Source organism: Numenius arquata, chromosome 22 (genome assembly GCF_964106895.1).
Source record: "Numenius arquata chromosome 22, bNumArq3.hap1.1, whole genome shotgun sequence".
In the NCBI taxonomy this organism is placed as follows: Eukaryota; Metazoa; Chordata; class Aves; order Charadriiformes; family Scolopacidae; genus Numenius; species Numenius arquata.
The window spans coordinates 3531484-3555077 of record NC_133597.1 but is presented as its reverse complement, the minus strand read 5'-3'; the positions used below and the strand labels follow the sequence as shown (position 1 = coordinate 3555077).

Here is a 23594-nt window from a genome sequence, read left to right as displayed (position 1 = left end):
CCACATCCTCTTTCTCCTCCTCCGCTCCATGGACATCTGCATGCCCTGCCCCTTGTTTCCCACCCTGTCTTGCTTGATGCAACAACACCAGACTTCAGAGCAACCCCCAAGCGTGGCCATGGACCAGCAGACACCTGTGATGCTGATGACCTCCAGGTCCTGCAGAGCGCTTGTTCTGGCTGAGGCTATGACCTTGGCAAACAGACACAGCTCAACGCCCATTAAGGGACCAGCCTGGCTGCCGTCCTCACTCAAGGCACGAGTCTCTGCCCATAAATATCAGAAAGAGGGTGGGAGAAGGCCCCGAGGGAATGACATGAACATCGTACCTCGTAGTATTTGCCGTCGGAGTAGCAGCCGCAGTTGTGGGGAAGGATGCAGCTCTTGCCGTTGAGGACGTACCCGGGGTCGCACTGGCATCCCTCCACGCAGTAGTGGCTGCAGTCGCTCTTCAGCCGGATGGCGGCACATCGGGGCTGGCACAGGGACACGCAGCTCTCGTAGTGGCTGTTGGGGGGACAGCTGACGGCTGCAACATGAGCAGAGGACAACACACAGACAGATTAGCTCCCTGGACAAAATCAACCAGCCACACATAGGGCTGTAATCCCCACTGCTGGTGTCCCTGGGCACCTAACTCCCTCGCCAAGGTGGTTATCATGGACCGCTTTGCCCAGAGAGGGACCCGGAGCTCCCGGGCATCCAACCGAAGGGAAAAGGCAGCCTTCGTCCCTCCATCCTATGCTGCTTGCCAGCTGCCTAATCCAAGCTGAGCAACACTTCTCCATTACTCAATGCTGTCTGAGAGCTCCTGCACCGCAGTTTCCCAAGAGCCCCTTTTCCCTGTGCTCCCTGCTCTCCAGCAAACCAGCCTCCTCGCTGACACCAGGCTAATGTCTCCCTCCGGGAAGGATGCCCTTGCTGGCCCAGGGAACAGCAAACAGAGCCCCCGTGCTCTCTGCGTGGGGACACGCTTCAGGGGACGTGTTTTTGTCTGTCAGAGTGCGAAGCCTGCGGGGGCTGCTGCCCCTGCCTGGGCAAGCTGCCTCTCCCTGCGCCCCGCTGGCTCACCAGGGACCACTTAAGACACGGCATGTGGGGTGCCAGTTGGTGGCCTCGCTGCCCCTGCCCCCTGAGATCCGTGCCTACTGAGCCAAGAGTTTGCTTGTTAGAAGGAAGAACAACCTAAATTAAATTTTCAGTCTTGTTAGAAAAGACAATTACTTCCCATCTGATTTGCCAGATAGATTGGCTGCCAGAGAGGCTCCCGGCCCCCCTCCTCGGGAGCCTAATTGAACATTGCATGGTACTCTTATTGACAAGAACATGCAGCTTCATTAGAGCAAACACGTACTCCTGCCTTTGGAGCTGACTAATACAATTCCTGCTTAACAATGGAGGGATGGCTGATACCTTCTGAACTTGAGGCTTTCCCCTCTCCATCTGTGCTCCTGCTATACACCCTGCAGTTCAGAACAAATCCAAGAGAAGACAGTGCCCCAGACCCGATTCCCACACCGCTGCCCCACCCAGCCAGCACGGGAGGGACCGGCTGCCGGGCCACCAGTCCACAGACTGGTCCTCACTGGTCCACAGACAGGTCGATCTGGAGTGCTTGGTGGTCACTGTGTGCACACCTACTCCACCGCTTTAGCCCACCGCTCCATCAACTGCAGAGAAAAAGGGGGACCCCAGGGACATCCCTGGCCACTGACTGTAGGGACCTGGGACATGTCCAAGTCAATAGCCTGGAGGTAGCAGGAGCTCTGGAGCAGTAGCCTGGAGGTGGCAGGAGCTCCAGAGCAGGAGCTCTGGAGGAGCATGAGCTGGAGCAGGAGCTCTGGAGCTCCACATGGGGCTCTGCTTCCTCTCTGTGGGGTGAGCTCGGACAAGTGCTACAGCTACGGTGGACCACCCCAGGAAACACCTCTAGGAAAAGAAGGGCCCAGAGGCAGGGTGGCACTTACAGCATGAGGTGAAGTTCCTCCAGCCCATAATGGCGATGCCCTGTGTTTGGCACGTGCTGGCGTAATTCTGCAGCCAGCTGCAGGCCGTTTGCATGGCTCCCCCGTCGACACAGGTGTCAAAGAGGCAGTTCTTGTAGAAGAAGCCAGGGCTGATCTTGCTGTGGCACTTGGCGAAGACACCGCTTTGGCTCGGGATGAGGCTGCAGAGCTGCTGGGGTTTCCAGAAGCCTTCCACCTTCCCGCAGGCTGGGCAGCGGTCGCCACAGCCCACGCGGCAGAACGCGTCCCGCTTCGCCCAGCTGTGGACGAAGTCGATGATGCTGGTGGCTGGCATGCCGCCTGCGGCCACCAGGTCATCCTCCGGATTGCCGTTGTAGCGGCCGCAGAGGCCGTAGGTCAGGTTCTGGAAGCTGCGAGGGACGGTGACGGAGAGGAAGGTCTTCCAGTCATACACCACCTTCAGCCCAAAGTCGGTCTCAACCACGATGTGAAAGCCAAAAGCAAAGATGTTCACTTTGCCCTGGCCCAGCTTCAGGGGCAAGTAGAGACGCTCATCATTGACCTGCAGGGAAGAAAACGAGATGCACCGTGAGCAGAAACAATGATCAGAGCTGCCGCAGGAGGACACAAACAAGGGCTGCTCAGCGTTCCCGTAACAAGGTCTCCACCAGCCTCACATCTACATCCAAAACAAGGCAGCCAAAATGCAAGCCCTCTCCAAAACCCACGCCTGGTGGCACCCTAGGTATGAGCCCGAGCGTACGCCCTTCCCAACCCCCAGAAAACATTGCGAGACGTAAGGCCTCGTGCCTGGGGAATTGCTCCCTGGTTTGGGAGCCACAACAGGGAGAAATAACCCCGGCCATCGTGGCCCTGGACTAACCAGCACAGTGTATTTGTAGGCGCGATGGATGACAATGTTGTAATTGAAGACCTCCACTTCAACTTGTTTCACCCACAGGGCCAGAGAGGTGTCCCGGTCCTCGTTCTTGGCCGTGACTGTGAACGTGGGGAAAGTGTCCGAGCGCTCGGCCCTCGGCCGGGTGATTGTGGTGCACAGGACCAACGCGCAGCTGCTCTGGAAGTCAAAGGTGTAGCCGTCAAACGTCAGGTAGTGTCCGTAGCCGGAGACGATGCAGGAGGCGTCGGTGCGGACGTGGCAGTAGTAGAGGCCGTTCTCCTCCAGGCAGTACTCGTCATCCTTGCAGGAGACGTTCTCGCAGTACACGCTGTTGTCGGAGCCGTTGCAGTAGCAGAGGAAGTGGCAGGAGATATCCATCCAAAAGGTCTGGTTGGTGGCCAGCTGGCGCCCCTCGAAGTTGCAGCCGCACTCGCCGCGTGGAATGCAACGCGTGCCGCGGAGGGCAAAGCCCTCGTCGCACTGGCAGCCCTCGGCGCAGGTGTCGGCACAGACAGGCCCCGTGGCCAGGGTCTCGCAGGTCTCCACGCAGCTCATGCACTCCTCGAAATGGCTGTTCTCCGGGCAGGCGAGAGCTGCGGGGCCAACAAACACGGGGTGTGAGCGCCAGGCTCCGGCAGCCCTGGGGCAGCGATGGGTGGGGGAAGAGGCAAAAGGTGGGAACAGGGTGAGCAGCGACCTATTTGGGGGGAAAAAAAAGCAAAAGGGGAAACAGTCCCAGCACCCTGCCGGCCACCGGCTCTTCCCATCTCCATTACAACCGCTTCTCCTCTTGGACATCGCCCATGTGTCCTACTATGTGCTGAGCGAGACCTCCTCCCGTTATTACAGAGGGTACGAGGCCAGACGGCCTCCCTCGAACCTCCACGGCAGAGATGGGGGCTGCCTCCCCACCGCGTACTTCCACACTGGGGATTATTCACATTCGCTTCTGAATTATGAAAGTTTTCCCATCAACAGCAAGCTTATAGCGACAGCTAAAACCAAACGTTATTCAAATACTGCGCTGTCAGACACCACCTGTGGCTCCGCAATGCTCCTACACTGCATCATAAAACTTCTGGTGCCTCCTGAAATGCCACCCTGAAACTGCTTCACTGGGAAATCTGTCTCTGCTGGCATGAGCGCTGCTGAGAAACTGCTGTCTGGTACACGGGGTGGCGCTGCCTTGTCTTCGGGCTTGTGAGACATTGCATTCCTTCCGCAATTCCCCTTTCCCTTCCCTACCCTATGTAGGAGACTGTTTTGTACCCGCCGGTCCCGCTCACGGCAGAAAGCTCCAGCAGACATAGCTCTTTTGATGGCAAAGCCCATCTTTGGTTGACCGGGACAGAGAGCAGGAAAATCATCCCAGATTGCTAGTGTTTAGACACCTCTGCCCCTACCCCTTCATATGATTTTGGACATCTAATGCTGCCGTAAATGCTGTAGGGTCCGGATCTCCCACTCAAACAGCCTTTCTGCCATTGAACATCTTCCAGCTCAGCCACGGAGGAGCACCCTGTGGGTAAGGGAGACCCACCAGAGATGGGAGCAGAGACGGGGAAAGAGAGCTCACGCTTCTCAGCATCCTGTAAGAGAAGCTGCTCTACCTCTGTACACCCACAAGCTCCTGACAAAAGGACTCTGCCCGAGGTTGGCATGGTCTACGTCCCCTTCTGCCCACCCCAGGTACTTAAAAGCTTTGGCGGACTCACGGCAAAAACTGTGGCTCCTCCACTGGCCGACGTCCACCTCGGCGTTCTTGCAGGCGCTGGCGTAGCGTGCCACTGAGTCGCACAGCTCCGACCGGTTGCCCCCGCTCTGGCACAGGCGGAAGAGGCACGTCCTGTAGTAGGCCGAGACGTTGACCACGCTGTGGCACTCCAGGAAGGAGCTGTTGGTGGGGTCGTTGATGAGGCCGCAGTTGGAGCGGCTCCTATAGGACTTGAGCAGCTCCGAGTCGTTGTTGCAAGCCTTGAGGAGGTCCCCGCACTCCCCGTTGCAGATCTCGTCGAACGTGGTCCAGCTCTCCAGGAAGAGCTCCAGGTTGTCCGTGCACTTGCCCTTGGGCGGGCAGAACTCGTCGCTGGCGTTGCCGTTGAAGGAGCCGCAGAGGCCCCCGGTGCAGTTGAAGTAAGCGGTGGAGAGGCGGATCTCCAGGAGGCCTGAATCATAGTAGCCGATAGCCAGGAGCCCCTCCGACTCCATCATGGTGCCGTTGTCGCTACGGTAGATTTCCAGGCGGCCGGAAGGGTGGAAATAGGGCAGCTCCACGTCATAACCGTTCACCTACGAGCAACAAGCGGATTGAGACGCGTCAGGGAGGGTGACTGTACTTTGCATGGCTGTTCCTGTCTGCTGGCCATGCCATGTTGGGTACGTGAAACCCTCCCTGACCGGGACACCAAGGGTCAGAGCCTCCTCTGAGTGAGGGGATACAGCTATTTCCTTGCACCCACATAAACAGAAAACTTTTTTCCAGGGAAAAAACAAGTTGCAGAAGACAAGCGCAACAGCAGGAAAGTCTCCAGAGCTGACTCAGCAAGCTAACGGGAGTAACGGTGCTGTGACAACAACTTCACAGGCACCTAAAGGGCCTCCACACAGTGGTGGACCACATGGGCTTCATCCAAGTACCACCATAGTGCTTGAGGCCACGAATTTTGGGGAATGGTCTGGGGCCCCAGACCCACAAGCCCTTCTCCAAAGGGTCATCGGGTCACAGTGTGAACCACCGCCTCCCGCTCTGGCCCTGGGGTGGGCTGCCCTGATGGCAGCACCTTTACCTTGATCTCCAACAGGCTGGTGCCTCCGATCTTCACCTCTTGGCCGATTGCCTGGATCCGCACGACACGTGGCCCGTTGGGAGCGGATCCGGGCTTCTTTTGGCTGATGTCCACCTCGATGAAGTCCGGTCTCTCCGGGCAGGTTTTGAGCAGCGTGTAGGAGTGCTCCAGTGGATAAGGGAAGGCAACGCCGTCAAACGTCTGCAGCACCTGGTTCTGCCCCACCAAACACAGGCTCTCCCGCTTGGGGTAGCAGCCCCGGTAGCCGTTCTCAATGGCGCAGACCTCTCCTTCAGGGCAGGTGGTGTTAAAGCACCTGGCCTCCCCGCCGTCCTCGCACTGGCACTCCACCGTGCAGTCCGCCGCCGCCCAGAAAGACTCCCCGATGGCGTAATACCGGCCGTCCACGTCGCAGCCGCACTTCTGGATGGGGACGCAGCGGTCCGTGCTGAGGACGTGGCCCTCGTCGCACTCGCAGCCCTCGGCGCACGGGGAGGCGCAGGCCAGGGGGGCCGTGAGGTCCGAACACGTGGCGGGGCAGCGGCTGGCACACACCGAGTAGTGGCTGAGCTCCGGGCACTGCACGGCCATCCCTGTGGGCGCAGAGGGGAGGCAAACGACAGGAGGACCATATTATGGCACGGTTCGGGGCTAATGACCTCCTCCCCATCGACCCACAACAGAGACAACGCAGAGTGACCTAGGATCCCCGCTTGATGGTAGAATGGACCTCTCCATTTCTCTCCCACACATCCCCAGCCATTTTTCTCATGCAAGCAATAGAATCACAGAATCACAGAATCTTCTTGGTTGGAAGGGATCTTTGAGATCATCGAGTCCAACCACAAAAAAAACCCAAACCAAACCAAACCAAAACAAAACACCAAAAACAAAACCAAAACCCACACAAAACAAACACCCACAACCACACACCACACCCCCCCACAAACAGACACAACCCAACAATCTCAGGCACTAGAGCATGCCCTGAAGTGCCACGTCTACACGCTTCTTAAAAACCTCCAGGGATGGCGACTCCACCACCTCCCTGGGCAGGCTGTTCCAGTGCCTGACCACTCTCTCAGTAAAGTCATTCTTCCTAATATCTAATCTAAACCTCCCCTGCCCCAACTTCAGACCATTTCCTCTGCTCCTGTCATTATTCCCTTGGGAGAAGAGGCCAACACCCACCTCTCTACACCCTCCTTCCAGGTAGCTGTAGAGGGCAATGAGGTCCCCCACTCAGCCTCCTCTTCTCCAAATTAAACATGCCCAATTCCCTCAGCCTCTCCTCATATGACTTGTTCTCCAGACCCCTCACCAGTTTGGTGGCTCTCCTCTGGACACGCTCCAGCAGCTCAATGTCCTTCCTGTAGTGAGGGGCCCAGAACTGAACACAGCACTTGAGGTGAGGCCTCACCAGGGCACCATCACTGCCCTACTCCTGCTGGCCATGCTGTTCCTGATACAGGCCAGGATGCTGGTGCCCTTCTTGGCCACCTGGGCACACTGCTGGCTCATGTTCAGCCGGCTGTCCACCAACACCCCCAGGTCCTTTTCTGCTGGGCAGCTTTCCAGCCACTCTGCCCCAAGCCTGTAGCGTTGCCTGGGGTTGTTGTGACCGAAATGCAGGACCCGGCACTTGGCCTTGTTAAACCTCATCCCATTGGCCTTGGCCCATTGATCCAACCTGTCCAGATCCCTCTGTAGAGCCTTCCGACCCTCAATAGCTTCTCCAAAACAGCCCCAGAGCTCTCAAGCCACCCGCAGCTGCAAGCAAGGAGGGTGGGCTAAAAAAAGCATGCCACCGGCTGGTCCCCGTTCTGGTCCAGCCCCCATCTCTCATCAGGGCACCAGACCATCTGCAGACCGACGTTGAGCTCCCACCGTGTGCCCGACTCCTACCACCCTTTTGCTGGTGCAAGGGTCTGATGCCATGGAGAGGAGGGACTGATCGGCTCTCTCCTGACTCCCTCCACCTTGGGCAACTCCTTCCCCTGAACTTCTCCCCCTTCATCTCACGCTCTTCTGGGCACACAGGCAGACCCCTGAAATCACTCCCCTCCCTCCAGAGAGGGAAGCTCCCGGCACGAACACGCAAACACTCACCGCATCCCGTCTGGGCCCGCCACTCTCCCACCGAGATGCCCAGGGCTTGGCACACCGCGGCGTACGCCTGGATGGCTTGGCACAGGCCGGTGCCGTTATCCCGCGCGCTGCAGAGGTCGTAGACGCAGCTGTGGACGAAGGCGGTGGGGTCCACGACGGCGCTGCACTCCCACAGCGGCCCACCGCTCTTGTTGATGAAGCCGCAGTATTCGGAGGTGAAATAGAGAGACTCGGTGGCGGTGTCGCAGAGGCTGCAGTTCTCCAAGCAGCCGGGCGAGCATCTCCTCTCGGGGTGGGGCACTCGCCAGCTCTCCCCCAGCTCCGGCACCGACGTGGCCAACCTCCCGTCCGAGCGGAGGGTATCGTCCTCGGGGTCTTTATTGTAATTCCCGCACAGACCGCACGTGGTGTTGATGTACGTGCCCGGAACGGAGACGGAGGCGTAGTGTTGTCCGTCGTAGGTCACCAGCAAGCCAAAGTCGGTCTCCAGGGCCGTGGACAAGCCGCTTTGGTAGACTTTTATTGCACCCAGTTCCAGGGAGATGGGTAGGGACACCATCAAGTCATCCACCTGTGGGAACAACATCAGTCGACTGAGCCGGCACGTGAAATAGCAGAGCCCTCGTACCGGGATACAGACAGGAGCTGTACGGCCCCGTTATGGGGTCTTAGGGTTAGGGATACATGCAGAAGGACAGCCATCAGTAAGCCACAGGCATTTGCCATCACGCCTGTCACTCGTGCCCTTTCCCAGAGGGACACGTGGGGCCCAGAAAGGCCATCCCATGCTCCCAGGGCTGCCGCCGCGGTCTCACCGCCTCCTCTCGGAGCCCACCTGGCAAGTTCTCCCCTTTCAGCGGGGCTCTTACCTTTGCTTTCCCAAAGCTGCCCTTGGGGAGGACGATCTTGTGCGAGTAGACCTCCACAAAAATATCCCTCAGCCAGGAGACGGAGGAGCCGCCTCGGTTCTCGTTCTTGGCCTCCACGTTGAAGTAGGGCAGCTGGGAGCCTGGCCAGCACTGCCTGGCGAGGAGGTAGGAGCAGGAACCCTGGAAGTGAAAGAGGAAGCCGTCGAAGGTGTGGTAATGTGGATCTCCGAACACCACGCAGGTGCTGCTCTCCACCGGCACGCACTGGAAGAACTTGGTCTTCGGCTCGCACGCTTCAAAGGGGCCGCAAGCCACCTCCTGGCAGAAGATCTCGTTGTTGAAGTCCAGGCAGCGGCACTTGGTGGTGCAGTTGGCGTTGTCCCAGAAGATCTCCCCTTGGCGGAGAAACTGTCCTAAAAAGACAAAAAAAGGGAAAAATCCACGCTACATCACTTCTCTAAACAGAGGAACACGCTCTCGCTACACTGCTTCAGTCCTTGGAAGGGTCTGCTGGCCCTACAATCGAGACCGTCGCCAAAGTGTCCTGCGGCCGGGCTTCTCGGCTGCTTCCTTTGTGCAGGCTCCTGGCAGGAGCGGCTCAGCAAAGCGCTGCAGTCGCAAGCTTCGTTTTCCATGTGCGGTGCATCCCCTTCAATTCCCACCCACACCGCAAGTCCGTCGGATGGTGCGAGCGCTGTCACGAACCCCGGGGTCGGTGCCACGCTGCGCAGGCTGGCTTACTGGAAGGCTATTCCTTCCATTTTGGACACCCACCATCCTCGTTTTTCTTCAATATCACAGGACACCAGAGCTGTTTGTGTGATTTTTCTCTAAGGGAAAGTCCACTGGTAAAGCCCAAGCCTTTTGGAGGCCGTTTCTAGTGCTGTCGCTGTCCCTCAACTTTGTCATCATCTCCATAATTCCTCTGTTGACATAACTTTGCCGGTCGAAGCGCTACCCAGAGGCAATTCACTCCCATTCAGAAAGTTCTCATAGTAGTTATGAAACCAAAGAGCTGTTGATAAGTGACTTCCACACCGTACACCAGCGACAACGGGAAACGATGAGTGATCGCACAGCAAGAGACAGAGCAGACTTGTTACACGGCGGCACTATAAAGGGAGGCAGGTTTGTCTGGTGAGAGACATGAGAGAAGACGAGAGAACAAGGGTGGCAAACACCCGTGAGAGTTTCCCTCTCCTCCATATGGCCGTCTTTCACACTTCTCACACTCCTGGCTTCTGCCGTGCGCGCTGCCTGAATTTACCTCTCCTAAACTTTTTGTTCTCTTCCCTGCCTCCTACAAAGGAAGCTATTTTCCACTTCCCTGCAACAAACATCATCTCCTTTTAGAGAGACCCACTCGCAAGGGCTCCTGTGCCAACCGTCCCAGCTGATGCATCTCCTCTCGTGGGGGGGGCGACCAACTGTCCACTGCGAAACATGAATCCAGTGGTGGGATCTACCCACGCTGCCCTCGTCACCTGCAAAGCTGAAACTGGCTTTCAGCCCCTTTGCTTCCTGGGGTCGGCAGCTGGAAGTGGCTGGACTCAAAAACTCCTCCTGGGGCTGCAAGAGCCTTGGGGTCTCGTGGACCTTCTTTGGTACAGTCCTAAACTAGGACATAAAGAAGCCACGTGTCTCAGAGTGGTGACATCTCCAGTGTCCGTCAGCAAGTGACGATTCTCTCTTGCTAGAAAGACTCCCAGAGCACAGTGGATGCTCATGACAGTTTTATTTGTCAAATGGTAACACAATAATCTCTCTGCAGCGGAGTCTCTGTGCACATTTATTACTCCTTTTATATCCCCACGCTGTCGGCGACACATGCACAGACACTGTAACTGGTGCAGGGGCACAGTATTTGTCCTGCCTGGAAAAATCTGCTATTCTTCCTGCAGAGGCAAGGGGAATGGAGCCATACCATCAGCATTCCCACTCTGGGGGCAAGAGGAAATTGCTGTCCGCAGGACTTTCTCGTTGTCACCATCAGCGTCGCAGAAAAGCATCAAGATGACAACTCAGTGGCATTCAGTTCCTGCGAAACACTTGACTTCAGATAAAGGTTCTCTTTCTAGGCTGCAGGAGGCTTACAGCAACACCATGCTACTAAAATCCCAAGAAGGAAAAAGACCTAGCACAGATGACAGTTTAACTCACTGGTGGATGAAAGCAACGCCGAGAAGACTCCTGAGTGTTTATGGGCCTCTCTCCATTTCCTCTGAGCTGCCAAGTCTACCCTCATCCACACTGAGAATTTGCTGCAATTACTCCTTGTGAGCTGGGTCGGAGCATCTGTGAGCGTGCCGACATCCCTCTGGGAGAGACAACGCTAGCCGGGACAAGGAGCAAACAACGGCTGACGATGGCTTCTTCTCACGCTCTGTTGAGCATGTTCTTTGGCTGGACAAGACGTGCCAAACAATGACAAACCCCTCTGTCTGCTCGTCAAGGTGTTAGCATTTCACAGTGGGCAGACGGACAATTATCGCTGGAAGTTGGGTGATGACTTTGCACAAAGGACCCAAACCCTGCTCGCGTGTTTCTGTCCCCGCAGTTGCAGTAGCACAGCAGCCCAGAGCACTCAGGCACCTCTCCACCAGCTTCCCAACAGCTTTACCCTTTCCTGCCATTGCTCCCCAAGACCTGAAAAAAACCCAGTGCCGTTCCCCCCTCACCTCTCAGGCTGCAGCCATTGGCTGGGTCTATTTCTCTGCCATCTATTTTGAAAGCCCAGCGCCCGGGGACGTTAACGTTGGTCGTTTCTTCAATATTGACTATGTCTGGGGTTCTGGAGCCTGGGATGCTGAAGAAGTTGGTGATATTTCCTCCATTGAAGCCAGCCTAAAACAGAGAGAGAGCAAATTTCATCACACGTCTTCGCTATGGGATAGCGATGCTGCATTTCCACACTTCTCTGCCCCCTGCAATAACTCCTGAGCGTATCTTTTTCAGTTTTAAAGTCTCTTTTCAGAGATTTTGGTCAGTCTGGATGTGAGTGAAAAGTCCAACAGGTACTACAAGCAGTATGGATGTATATTTACACATTTATGTATGTGCATATATAAATGTATTTATGTATGTATATATACATTTGTATGTATGTACATGTAGATCTATGGGTATACATATTGAGTGGTGAGGCTTCCCTTAGGCAGGGAACCTCAACCCCCCTGAGCAGATGGACTGGCCATGCCACCACTGCTGACACCAAGTTTTGGGGTGCTTGTCCCACTGTGCATTGGGCTTGCAAGGCCAGTGCTGGGGATGTTGAGTGCTGGGGATGACTGCGTGGCATGAGCAAGCTACGGGCAACCATCTGAGAGCTCGACGGAGATGGAGGTACAGGATCAAGAGCCTCACCTGGGCCATCACCCCGCCGAGACCGGTCAGGGGGTCCCCTCCGCTGGCTGTCCCTGTGGTCCAGCTGATTTCATGGTAGTTAAATAGAGCAAAGGATGACACTCCGTCTGTGATCAGGACAGCTTGGAAAGTGTTTACCTGTTGAAAACCATGAGCACAGTCACAAGGTGAGCCTGCTTTTCTCACGCTGCTGGCCTGCCCTTCTGCCATGTCCCTCTCTGGCCCAGGCGAGACACAGGAGCCTCCTGGTGAGGAGCAGCAGAAGCCTAACGAGACCCAAAATACGCTTGTTCTTGCTGCTGCGACTCCCCAAGCTCCCATCCCTGGCGCTGCCTCCACCTGGGAGGACTACTTGAAAGGACATTGTAGAGAGGGTGGTGATGGTCTCTTCTCACAAGCAAATAGTGATAGAACAAGAGGGAATGGCTTCAAGCTGCAACAGGGTAGGTTTAGACTGGACATTAGGAAGAAATTCTTCACAGTGAGAGTGATCAGACACTGGAACGGGCTGCCCAGGGAGGTGATTGAGTCACCATCCTTGGATGAGTTTAAGAGTCGCTTAGATGTGGTGTTGGGGGATATGGCGTAGGGAAGAACTTTGTAGAGTAGGGTAGATGGTTGGACTCGATGATCCCAAATGTCTTTTCCAACCTAGATGATTCTATGATTCTATGACAAGACTGTCTCCGCTCCAATCTAACGCCAATAGATGGCAGCATGAGAATAAGCTCGCGGGGAAAAAGCAGTCGGCAGGATTCAGGTCGTTACGACCTGTTATCTTCCATTACCCTATCTTAGCTTTACTCCTCGCCGCATTATCTTACCCGCTTCCCTTCCACATTCATACCCTACGATACCATTAACGGTAGATTACATCCAAAGCCACCCATGTGTATTATGTGCTGTGCTCGGCTGCCAAACCCCCTCGCTGCCGGCTCAATCTGCTGCTCGTGTTCTTCCTTTCACTGGAACCGACGCTGCGTTTCCAGCCCCCCAAACTCCAGGCACATTCACGCCGCGGCCGGCCCGGGCCCCACGCAAGAAGGGCGAGCTTTGCCAGCCAGCAAAGGTGGCGTAGCCCTGAGCCCTTCGCTTTTATGGTTGCACAGAAAGGCAGAAAAGGCCTCTCCCCTTGAGATATCCCCTCTATCCATGTAGATCCAGCGGCAGAGATCATCGCTGGGAACTAACAGGCATTCCCTTCTCTCAGCTTTCTGCTTTTTCCTGTCCTCCCCATCCTTGCCCGTCCTAGACCGCTCTGTGCCGGGACCGTGCCGTCATAAAGGACTGCTCCTCCTTCCTCTGAGTGAGCAGGATCTCAGCGGAGGACAAAGCTTGGGCTGCCCCTCTTTTAATTATCCAAGACCACTACACCAGGAGCCCAGCCACCTGGGTGCTGCAAAGTGTGTAGGAAACCACTGCCACAGGAACATTTATGATACGGGAAAGCACATCGATCGTATCATCTCACCCTAGGAAGGGCTAGGTCTTACCCTGCCAGCCTGAGCTGCTCGGCGATAACAACAGTTCACATGAGCTGCTGGATGAAGGGAAGACTCCAGAGCCCCCAGGGGCTGAGCATCACTCGGTGCCACTTCACGTTCCCCTACAGCAAAGCCGCTCCTTTGATTCTTGGCTCCGAGGGGAGCGCAAATGCCTGAGGATTGAGAAGGGGACCCCGGGGCTGCACTTGCAAGCCACAAGGGAAGTGACTTCCAAGGCACGTTAGGCTCCTGCCATGAGAAATGTTGGAAACGGAGGCGAAGCAGCCTGTACGAGATGTCAGGAAGAGAGAGAGGTGTGGGCAGAGCTGCGAATGGCACAGTTGGCGCCAGGGCAAGCGGCAGAGCAAGCTCATGGGAATCCACCGATTCCACTCCTGCATCCTTTCCTCGGGATTCTGCCTCCTGCATCATGTCTCTCTTCACCTCCTCAGCAGGCTCGCTCACCTTTTTCTCTTTTCCCACCACTGTGCCATCAGAAAGCACTAACACATAACGGCAGCATCGCTTTTTATGGTGCAAAAATGCCTCTTAGATGGAGCAACAGACCCTGCTCTGGCCAGGTGCCTCTTGGAGGGTGGTGGGAGCTGACTTGGTACTGGGAGATTTGGGACGGTGGGTGCTCCTTGTTAGGAGCACTTACCCGAACCACAAACATTTCCCTGCTTAAGGCTCGTGGCCAAACATGCATCGAGCACCCTCGCCACCTAACAAGGCTCTGGGAAACCGAACCCGTTGGCTCGGGCGTCATCCAGAGACAGTCACCGCAGCATCCCCGAGGCCACATTCACAAATGTTGTTTTCTGCAGCTCTTCTGCATTGCGATGAATTTCCTGCTTAAGTTGCAGCGTGCCATTCCGCGTGCTAACCCGGAGCCCTGGCCACTATTGAACGGGAGGGCTGCTCTACAACAAAATAAATTGCATTGTGTTGCAAATGTAATTCTTCAGGCAATACACGAATCTCTATATTGCTTGCTGTCTGCAAATATATATATATGTTTTTGGTTTTTTTTTTCTGCAAGCGCTGCCAGGACTGGCAAAAAAAAAAAAAAAAGCATTAAATCTCAAGCCTCTCTAACAAATGGAAAAAAGCTGAACTGTTTATCAGAGCCAACTCCTCGAGACAGAAGAAGCCAGCTTTTGGCGCTCACAGTTCACAAGCTAATCCGAAACAACCCTTTCCCCAAACAATAGCAGGGACCCCTCGCTCGCTATCTGCCCCCCAAGCACGGGCCCTACTAGCAACATGTCAGTGGTACGGCATGGACCTCCCAACATCAGCTGCGATCACAGCTCACATATTGACCGGGTATTTAAAAGTGGTTTGTGCCCTAAACACATCACCCACCATCCCCATCCTCTGAGATACGACTCGCACATTTGTGGAAACACAAGAGCTACCACGGCTGAGTCTCTAGCATGACTCCGGTCCATCTGGATCAGTCTCCCCGTGCAGACAGGGCAGTTGTCATCGCAAAAATCCTGCCAGTATTCCTTTTGGTTCTCCCTTTCCTACCTCCCTGTCCGCACAGGATTTCAGACTGCCCGCTCAACCCTTTTCTGTGAGATGCCCTCGCCACCCTCTGGGATTAGCACTGCAGAGAGGGCGTTTCAGCCCCTGCCACAGAAAAAGCCATCAAAATTTGAAAGCAAGAGAGTTTGGGTTTTTTTGCCAAATAAATACAAATTAAAGCTCGCATTTTCTCTTTCCCGTCTCCAACTCCTCAGAGAGTGGATTACTTCCAAAACTTAATTTACTGCAGATTCCGGAGCTAGGCCTTTTTCTGCCGGAGCATCCCTCCCTCCTCACAGAGGCAAGGAGCAAATAACGCCCTTAGCTTCGTTTCAAAGCTGCCCGGCCTTGCAAGGCCATCTGAGGGTGGAAAAGTGAGCAGAGTTGCACCAAATCCCGGGTAGAGGCGAGTGGTGGGGAGGGAAGGGCAACCTACAAGCTCCAGCCTGAAGAGGGTGACCGCGGAGAAGGGAACACAGAGCAGAAGATTATGGCCAGCCAGCCAGACAACGAAGGGCTTCCCCTCTACCTCCACAGCCCGTTCTTTCCGTCACCCTCCTGAGCGTGGGACCAGTTTATTCTGGACCCCTGGAGTGGACAGACCAGTCTGGCTAGGGGGTGCTGCCCTCCAGTCCCACTCCGGGATGGGATGCAAGAACATACACCCTTATTCTCCGCTCTGTCCCTGGGCACCGCTTGCCACGTCGCAGTCTCGGGAGGAGCCTGCACCTTGGTTGCTCAGATCCCACACACAGAGCGAGGCTACTTTCGGGACCCAGGATGGCTACTATTGAGCTTCTGGGTCTCACCCAACACCCTGGCCCCATTGCTGCCACGATAACAGAATCACAGAGTCACCTAGGTTGGAAGGGACCTTTAGGATCATCTACTCTAACCTTAAAAAAAAAACAAACCACAAAACAAAACAAAAAAATAAAACCCACCAACACTAAACCATATTCCCGAGCACCATGTCAACTCGTCTTTTGAATATCTCCAGGGTTGGTGCCTCAACCACTTCCCTGGCCAGCCCATTCCAATGCTTGATAACCCTTTCAGTGAAGAAATTTTTCCTAATATCCAACCTGAACCTCCCCCGGTGCAACTTGAGACCATTTCCTCTTGTCCCATCGCCTGTGACTTGGGAGAAGAGACCTACCCCCACCTCTCTACACCCTCCTTTCAGGGAGTTGTAGAGAGCAATAAGGTCTCCCATCAGCCTCCTCTTCTCTAGACTGAACAACCCCAGCTCCCTCAGCCTCTCCTCATAAGACTTGTTCTCCAGACCCCTCACCAGCTCTGTTGCCCTTCTCTGGACACGCTCCAGCACCTCAATATCTTTTTTTGTGGGAAGGGGCCCAACCTGGACACAGCCCTCGAGGTGGGGCCTCACCAGTGCCCAGTACAGGGGGACAATGAGTCCTACTCACCACACTGTTCCTGATACAGGCCAGGATGCTGGTGGCCTTCTTGGCCACCTGGGCACACTGCTGGCTCATGTTCAGCCCACAGTTGACCAACATCCCCAGGTCCTTTTCTGCCAGGCAGCTCCAGCCACTCTGCCCCAAGCCTGTAGCGCTGTGTGGGGTTGTTGTGACCCAAGTGCAGGACCCAGCACTTGGCCTTATTGAAACTCATCCCGTTGGCCATCCATCCAGCCTGTCCAGATCCCTCTACAAGACCTTTCTACCCTCCAGCAGGTCAACACTCCCACCCAACTTGGTGTCATCTGCAAATTTACTGAGGGTGCACTCGATCCCCTCGTCCAGATCATTGAGAAAGACGTTAAAGAGAACCGAAAGACGTTAGAGAGAACGTGCCTTCAAACTGAATCACTCTATATACTGACTGCGCAGGAGCGGGTGGGAGCCTCAAGTGGTTCATATCACGACAGAGCCACTATTCAATGCCAAAACTTGGGCTCCTTTATAAAGACCTTTCTTCCGAGGTGCCTGTAGCCCCTGCACAAGTAGCTCTGGTTTATCACTGCAGAAGCACGGGGAAGCAAAGGTCGCGTACCACAGCATGGTATGAGCAAATGAGATCTGCTCAAAAGGGAACTGAGAAGCCGGAACACAAAGCGACTCACTCAATTTTACCCAAAAAGGCCAGGACAGTTATATATATATCTCTATATACAGACATATACTCAACCATCACACACCACCCATCTCGAAGCACAGCGGATCACTCTTACCGGAGTCGTGCTGCTTCCTCCGTAGAAAGTGACTTCCTCCCAGGTGACGATGAAGATCCAGATGGCGGAGAAAGAGGCCATGTCTTTGAAGTGCTTGCGGATGTCTTTGGAGGCTCTCCTCAGCAGCTCAGGGTCCGTGCTCTCCCTGTAGTAGATTTCTCCTCGGATGCCGTTGTGAACGTCTGCCCAGAACGGGGCGACGAAGGCACGGCCGTCCGTCAAGGGGAAGGCTTCTGGTGTGAACTGGCTGACGAGCGCATTGAAGGAAATCACGCCGTTGTTGTTGACCTGCACATAGAGACCTGCTTTAGTCCAAGCAAGCCTTTGCAGGTAGCAGAAAGCTGCTGGTTTACCAGAAAACGTGAGGTTGAGCAATTTTTGGCAGAAGGTGGAATGTCACACTGAGAGCTGGTGAGACAGCCTGACCATCTAGGCAGAGATTCAACCTCATCCTACCAGTGGTGGCCACAGGCTGAGTGAAGGCAGCCCTGGGAAGGACAAAACACTGAAAAAGTCTGCAAAACAGGGCTCCTACGGGCCAACACAGGAGAGGTACCCATCAGAGAGGGTGGCACCCGGCTCGGCTGGGACCCTGCCTCGGGGTCCTGGGTTTTCCCAGCCTTTGAAAAGCAGCTCTGCAGCACCGAGAGACCTGGTCGCGTGGGATGGGTGGCCACGTGGCACAATGGCTCCCAGGCAAAAGGGATAAAGCATCGGGCTCGCTGCATTTGTCATCTGTGACAGATCCTGGGGCTCCCCAAGAGCAGGGTGACACATGGTGCCACGGGCAGCCTCCCCAGAGTCTGCTGAAGAGGCTCAACAAAACAACCATTATTTTTGCCAAGCGTGGAGAACAAGTGGCCCTGCTGTCCCGAATGCTGAAATCTCCCACCACACAAGGCTTCGAAACCCCCTCGGAGTTACTGCATTCCCAGTATTGCTGTGTATAAATACGAACTGGTTGGGCAGGGAAACAAATGAGTCTTTGCCTCCCTTTTGAGTCTGTGGGGTTGGCAGGTTTATATCCTGGCTCTGGACCGGGCATACCCACAAACACTGCCTTGCCACAAAACGTGGACACACTTGGGATCTGCCCTATGGTCACGCTGACTTCGGGGCGCTCAGGCGAGCCCTCTCATAGCCCAGCCCAGAGTCGGGGTCCCCTCGTCCCAGCTTTCGCTGCGCAGCCCTCTGAGAGCTCAGCAGCCCATCCTCCTCTCGGGCACCCACATACGGGTCCAAACCATCACCCTTCTTTTTTTTCCTCCCCCTGCAGGTCTCTGCATGTTCTTGTTTCTTGTCATGTATAACAGGAATAATGTTTCTTGTGTCAAGGCCTTAGCTTCGCTGTACCATTTAATCACCTACAAAGAAAATTTATTGCCTTTTATATTCCTTCCCCATGAACATTAGCCCATTAAATATACCTTTGACTTTCTTAATCATAAAACCTATCAGTTCATGAAATCTAAGAACTTGTCAGGTAGGTGCTAATAAATCTTCCCATTCCTGACGATGGGGAGAGCGCATTTAAAATGCGGCCGCTAATGGCAAGGAAAAGAATAAAGGAAAAATCTGCTTCTCCACTTACATAAACGCTTCTGTACGGGGCTCCAAAAAAGATGAATGGGACAGAGATCTTGATCTCGGGAGAGCTTCCATCATCAACTTTGGGCGTTTTCGTGTCGTTGTGCCAGAAGGGATAGAGACTCGCCATGGCGTGAGCTGGAAGGAGAGGGAGAAGAGAGTCTTTATGGCAATGCCAGGAGTGGTCCTGGCTTCAGAGAGGCCACAGCAGAGTCCCCTGGGGTTGCCTGTCCCCAGATGTTGACCTGTGATGAGCAAAATCCCTGCCTTGCCCTCACCTCCTTCCCCCGGTGTGGACACGCCGGGGATGCTGAAGGTCTGCTGGCCACCAGCCTGCACTAAGCCAGGCAGGGCTTTGGGGTGGGATGAAACTCTACCCTGTGCACGGGGGGCAGCAGACTAATGGTGACCAGCCAAACCAGGACTTGGCCACCATGCCTTGCTCTGTCTCGTTGCCGCTGAGGGAAACAGCGCCAAAATCCTGGCACTGGCAGCAGCCAAAGATTGTCTCAAGCCAGAGCAGAGGGCCTGGGTCTGGGACAAGCTCTGGGACAGGGTCATCATTCAAAGGTTATTTAGGCCAACAGCAAAATGACCAAAAAGCACGTGTTAAGCCCATTTTACTTTCTGTGTGACCGTGATCGAGTCGTAACACCTATATCTCAGCAACAAGGACAACAGCTCCATCCCCACTGACTCCAGGATGGGGGTTTTTCAGATGGTGAGGGGCTCAGGTGCCCAGGGACCAAACAGCACCAAGACTGAACCCCAAAACCATGCTCCTGGCAGTGGCCATCCTCCTCCTCCTGGCATGGCAGAGGCCCCCCCTGGACACCAGGCCCAGCCTGCCCCACAGCCCCCCGAGGGCTCCTGGTGCTGGGTATCAGCTGCTCTGTCATTTCCTGGCAAAATCAGGTTTCCTGCTAAAAGGCCCTGCCGGTGAACATAATTATCTCTCCCTAAAAATATTTCAGAAGATGGTTTTGACGTGTTTCAAGACAAGCCTGCCGCTTTCTACCAGACGAAAAATCCATCGGCTTGAGTCACAAACGGGCACCTCTGGCCCCAGGGGCACATGTCCTTTCCCGTCCCAGCCCCTGCCAGATGTCTGCTGTCATCTCATCCCCCCATTTCTTGCAGTTAGCTACTGCTGTGGCTCTCCTCACAGAGCAAACAGGGATTTTGTTGGATTTTTCTCCCCCTCCTCCCCTCTCTGATGTACAAAAGCAGTGCCCTGTGACATTCAATCTCGGCCGACATGAGCTGCCGGGCTCTGAACAATCCCGGCTCTGTTCACCTGAATTCGGGACATGCTTTGATTTCCTAAGCCCTACCCTTGTGCTGTTCAGAGCCTCCAGCCAAGGACAGCTTGCTCTGTGCCCTGCCGTTATGGACACAGGAGGGACTTTTGGTGTTGCCCAAGCTGAGGGGGATGCTCTTTCCTTGCCATCCTGAGGATGCTCCCTCCTCAAAACTCCTTGGGAGCGGGAGAGTCGCCATCTGACCCTTCTTCACAGGCTCAATGGTCTGACTTTCCTTGGAGAAAAGGAGACAGGAGAAGAAGGCTGGTGTCCAAGCCACAAGCCTGGTTTCACAGATATATCCAAAGGGCGGCAGCAAAGCTCCTGGCTGCCAGGTAGTAAAACAAGTCGTTTCACAGCTGTTACGCACCTGATGAGTTATTACAGCTAAGGCATAGCTACAAGACACGGATTTTACTTCTTTTTTTAAATAGGAAAAAAAGCAAAAACTTCTCGATGCCAGCTTCTTTAGCACTGCTACTGCGATGCTACCATCCCTTTGTGTGCATCCCCTTGCCCAGTTGAACAGCCCAGTGTGTCCCACTGATGGTGATTTTTGCCCCGGTGGCATTTCCCATGGTGAACTGGTGGCCTCATTTCCCACGTGAGCAAAGAGAGCCACAGGTTTCGCCTGAGCCGTCCTCAGCCTGATGGCAACTCAGCAGCTGAACAGGGAAACGGCTTCCAGATTTTCCAGCTTCCCAGCTCAAGGTTTCCTTGCTAGAAGCCCTTGAGCCAGCCACACATCCCGCACCAGCCAGGCAGCGCACTTCTGCCACCTTACCAAACTGCAGAGGCTTTTCCTGCCCGTGCCAGCTGCGCTTGCCCTTCCTCAAATTGAAACATGGCCAAGACTAATTTCTCCATGAAACCCCAAGGTTTTCAACGTCATAGAAAACCACAACTTGGAAGGAGTCCCTGTCTGGTCTCACCTCCTGGCCAAAGCAGGGCTGACCCCACGGTCAGAGCAGGTTCATCCAGCCCAGATGTGACCACCACCTCTACACAAAACAGAATAACCAGAATGTACCACGAGAAAAGGGGTGCGAGTGAAAGCAGAGGCTTCCTGCTGCAGGCTTCAGCCCTGTGACCCTGCCAGTGCCACCTCTACATCTGCTGTCCGATATCATAGAATCATAGAATTGTCTGGGTTGGAAGGGACTTTTAAGATGATCCAGTCCAACCATCAACCTAACTGATAAAAAAACCCATCACTAAACCATGTCACTAAGCGCTATGTCAACCAGTCTTTTAAATACAACCAGGGATGGTGCCTCAACCCCTTCCCTGGGCAGCCTGTTCCAATGCTTAAGAACCCTTTCAGTGTAAACATTTTTCCTACTATCAAATCTGAACCTCCCCCCTGGTGCAACTTGAGGCCATTTCCTCCTGTCCCGTGGCCTGTGACTTGGGAGAAATGACTCTGTGAGCACCCCAGAGAACCCCACTACTCACGAACTGTGACTTTTTGCTATCACTCACCCAGTTTGCCCTTTACTGGATGTAGGCTGTCAGCTCACTCAGCAGTCCTAACACCAGAAACGTTTCAAACTCCTATTTCCTAGGGACTGGCCAGACCATCGCCCACCTCTGGGAAGCCCCACGTGCACACACACAGCCATATGGATGATATATGCCCCCGTACATACAGCTCATCGAGCTCAACAGCTCCTGTGGCCTGTGTATCCTGCCGGCTTTGCCGGCTTCGCGTTCAGCTCCTTGCTCCACGTAAACTGTCGTCGCTTCATTGCTCTCAATGAAGCCAGGGCCATTTGCGCAGGCTGCCCATCCATCTCCCGCGGTGCAGGCTGTCACTCCTGCAAAACTGGTACCTGGGCTTACCCACGAAGGCTTACCCTGAAATCAGTGGTCCCTCCCTCCCCACGGCAAATAATAAGTTCACCCTGGTTCTTGTCCTTGCTCCAGCCAAGGGGCTGGGTGCTGTTTTTTCCCAGCTCTCTGCACTTCTGGGCTCTCTGGGCACAGCTCCCCTCCGAGGTGATGGCTTTTTCCCAGCACAGCTGACAAGCATCGGCCTCTCCCAGCGCCCGAGCAGGAGATACTCACCTCGCTGCCGCCCAGTTATCACCAAAAGGACCACCCAGGTTCCGAGAAACGATCGCCTGTTCATCCTGCGAGGGAAAAAAACCAGAAAGCCGGACATGCATCACGTCGGTAGGAAACCCCATCCTCGAGCAAACCTCGCTGTTGCTTCCCAAAGCCACTGCCAACACGCAGACGTTGCAGGGACGGAGGTCCCTCACCCGACACACAGACCTTTCAGGGATGGAGGTCCCTGCCCTGACATGCAGACCTTTCAGGGATGGAGGTCCCTCACCCGACACACAGACCTTTCAGCGATGGAGGTCCCTCACCCGACACGCAGACGTTTCAGGGATGGAGGTCCCTCACCCACCAGGTGGACCCGAAATACCTGCTCCGTGCAGTGGTATAATGACACTTCCCTGGTGATAAGAGCAAATCACCCTGCAGGTATTGTCAAAGCAAGCCCATAAACCACCTGGAAGAGCTTCAGCTAGTTTCACGCAGCGTTTGGAAGTTGTAACTTGCCCCGTGGGCCATCTCTTCTCCCCATAGTTCAAGAGCAATTCCTCCCTGATCTGCTCAGTGCGGGGATGGATGCTTCTGCCTGACTTCAGGGGAGCAGCTTCTCCCTGCTCCAAGTGCGAGAGCCGACGCCGAGCTGCGGCGAGCTCTCCTGGTTTAAGGAGCTTCGGACACCGCTTCAGCTAATCCTCCGCGCTGGCTGCTACCACAACGATCGCTCACCGTTTCCAACGAGTGTGGAAGAACCACAAACATTTAGGGAGAAATTCATTCCTGTGAGGGTGGTGAGACTCTGGAACAGGTTGCCCAGGGAAGTCGTGGATGCCCCATCCCTGGAAGTGTTTAAGGCCAGGCTGGATGGGGCTTTGAGCAACCTGGTCTGGTGGAAGGTGTCCCTGCCCATGGCAGGGGGGTTGGAACTCGATGATCTTTAAGGTCCCTTCCAACTCTAACCATTCTATGATTTACACAGCTGGGCAACTCCATGCTGCACAGGAATCAATGACAGAGAGAGAGGCAGATGCGGGGCTGGGAAAACGAAAGCGAAATCCTGTGCCAGCTTTAATTCCTTCTGTGCCTAATGCAATTTGTTACTCGGTATTAATCCAATTGAAAATATCGCCAAAACACCTGCTTTGATTTCTTCGCCCGTCGCTTCCATTCACTACACACCGGCACGGCTCACGCAGAGCTCCCAGGAAGGTGTCCCGTGCTCCCAGCGAGCCTGTGCCCGCCGGAAAAGTACACCATCAGCTTCAGACACAAACTATACTTTTTTTACTTATTTAGACTTATTTACTTATTAGACGATAAGACATTACTTATCATCTTAGTTTCAACACCAGCCGCTCTACTCTCTACATACCACAGCGACTACAGAACCCGGCGTCTCTTTATGCTCTCCTTATCTTTATGCTCTCCCTTCGGAG

General features: G+C 54.8%; 1 protein-coding gene across 1 annotated transcript in view; it reads right to left on the bottom strand.

The window, feature by feature from the left end:
• Positions 1-22228, bottom strand: part of TECTA (tectorin alpha) — a 30006-nt gene extending 7778 nt beyond the window's left edge. The window contains exons 1-12 of the mRNA XM_074162293.1: positions 22165-22228; positions 18801-18934; positions 17210-17497; positions 11996-12133; positions 11311-11476; positions 8633-9045; positions 7764-8334; positions 5655-6247; positions 4584-5157; positions 2851-3461; positions 1968-2529; positions 330-529 (exon numbers count right to left, since the gene is read on the bottom strand). Of these exons, the coding sequence (XP_074018394.1) occupies positions 330-529; positions 1968-2529; positions 2851-3461; positions 4584-5157; positions 5655-6247; positions 7764-8334; positions 8633-9045; positions 11311-11476; positions 11996-12133; positions 17210-17497; positions 18801-18934; positions 22165-22228 (4314 nt within the window). The remainder of the gene's footprint in view (positions 1-329; positions 530-1967; positions 2530-2850; positions 3462-4583; positions 5158-5654; positions 6248-7763; positions 8335-8632; positions 9046-11310; positions 11477-11995; positions 12134-17209; positions 17498-18800; positions 18935-22164) is intronic.
• Between the last annotated feature and the right edge of the window lie 1366 nt (positions 22229-23594).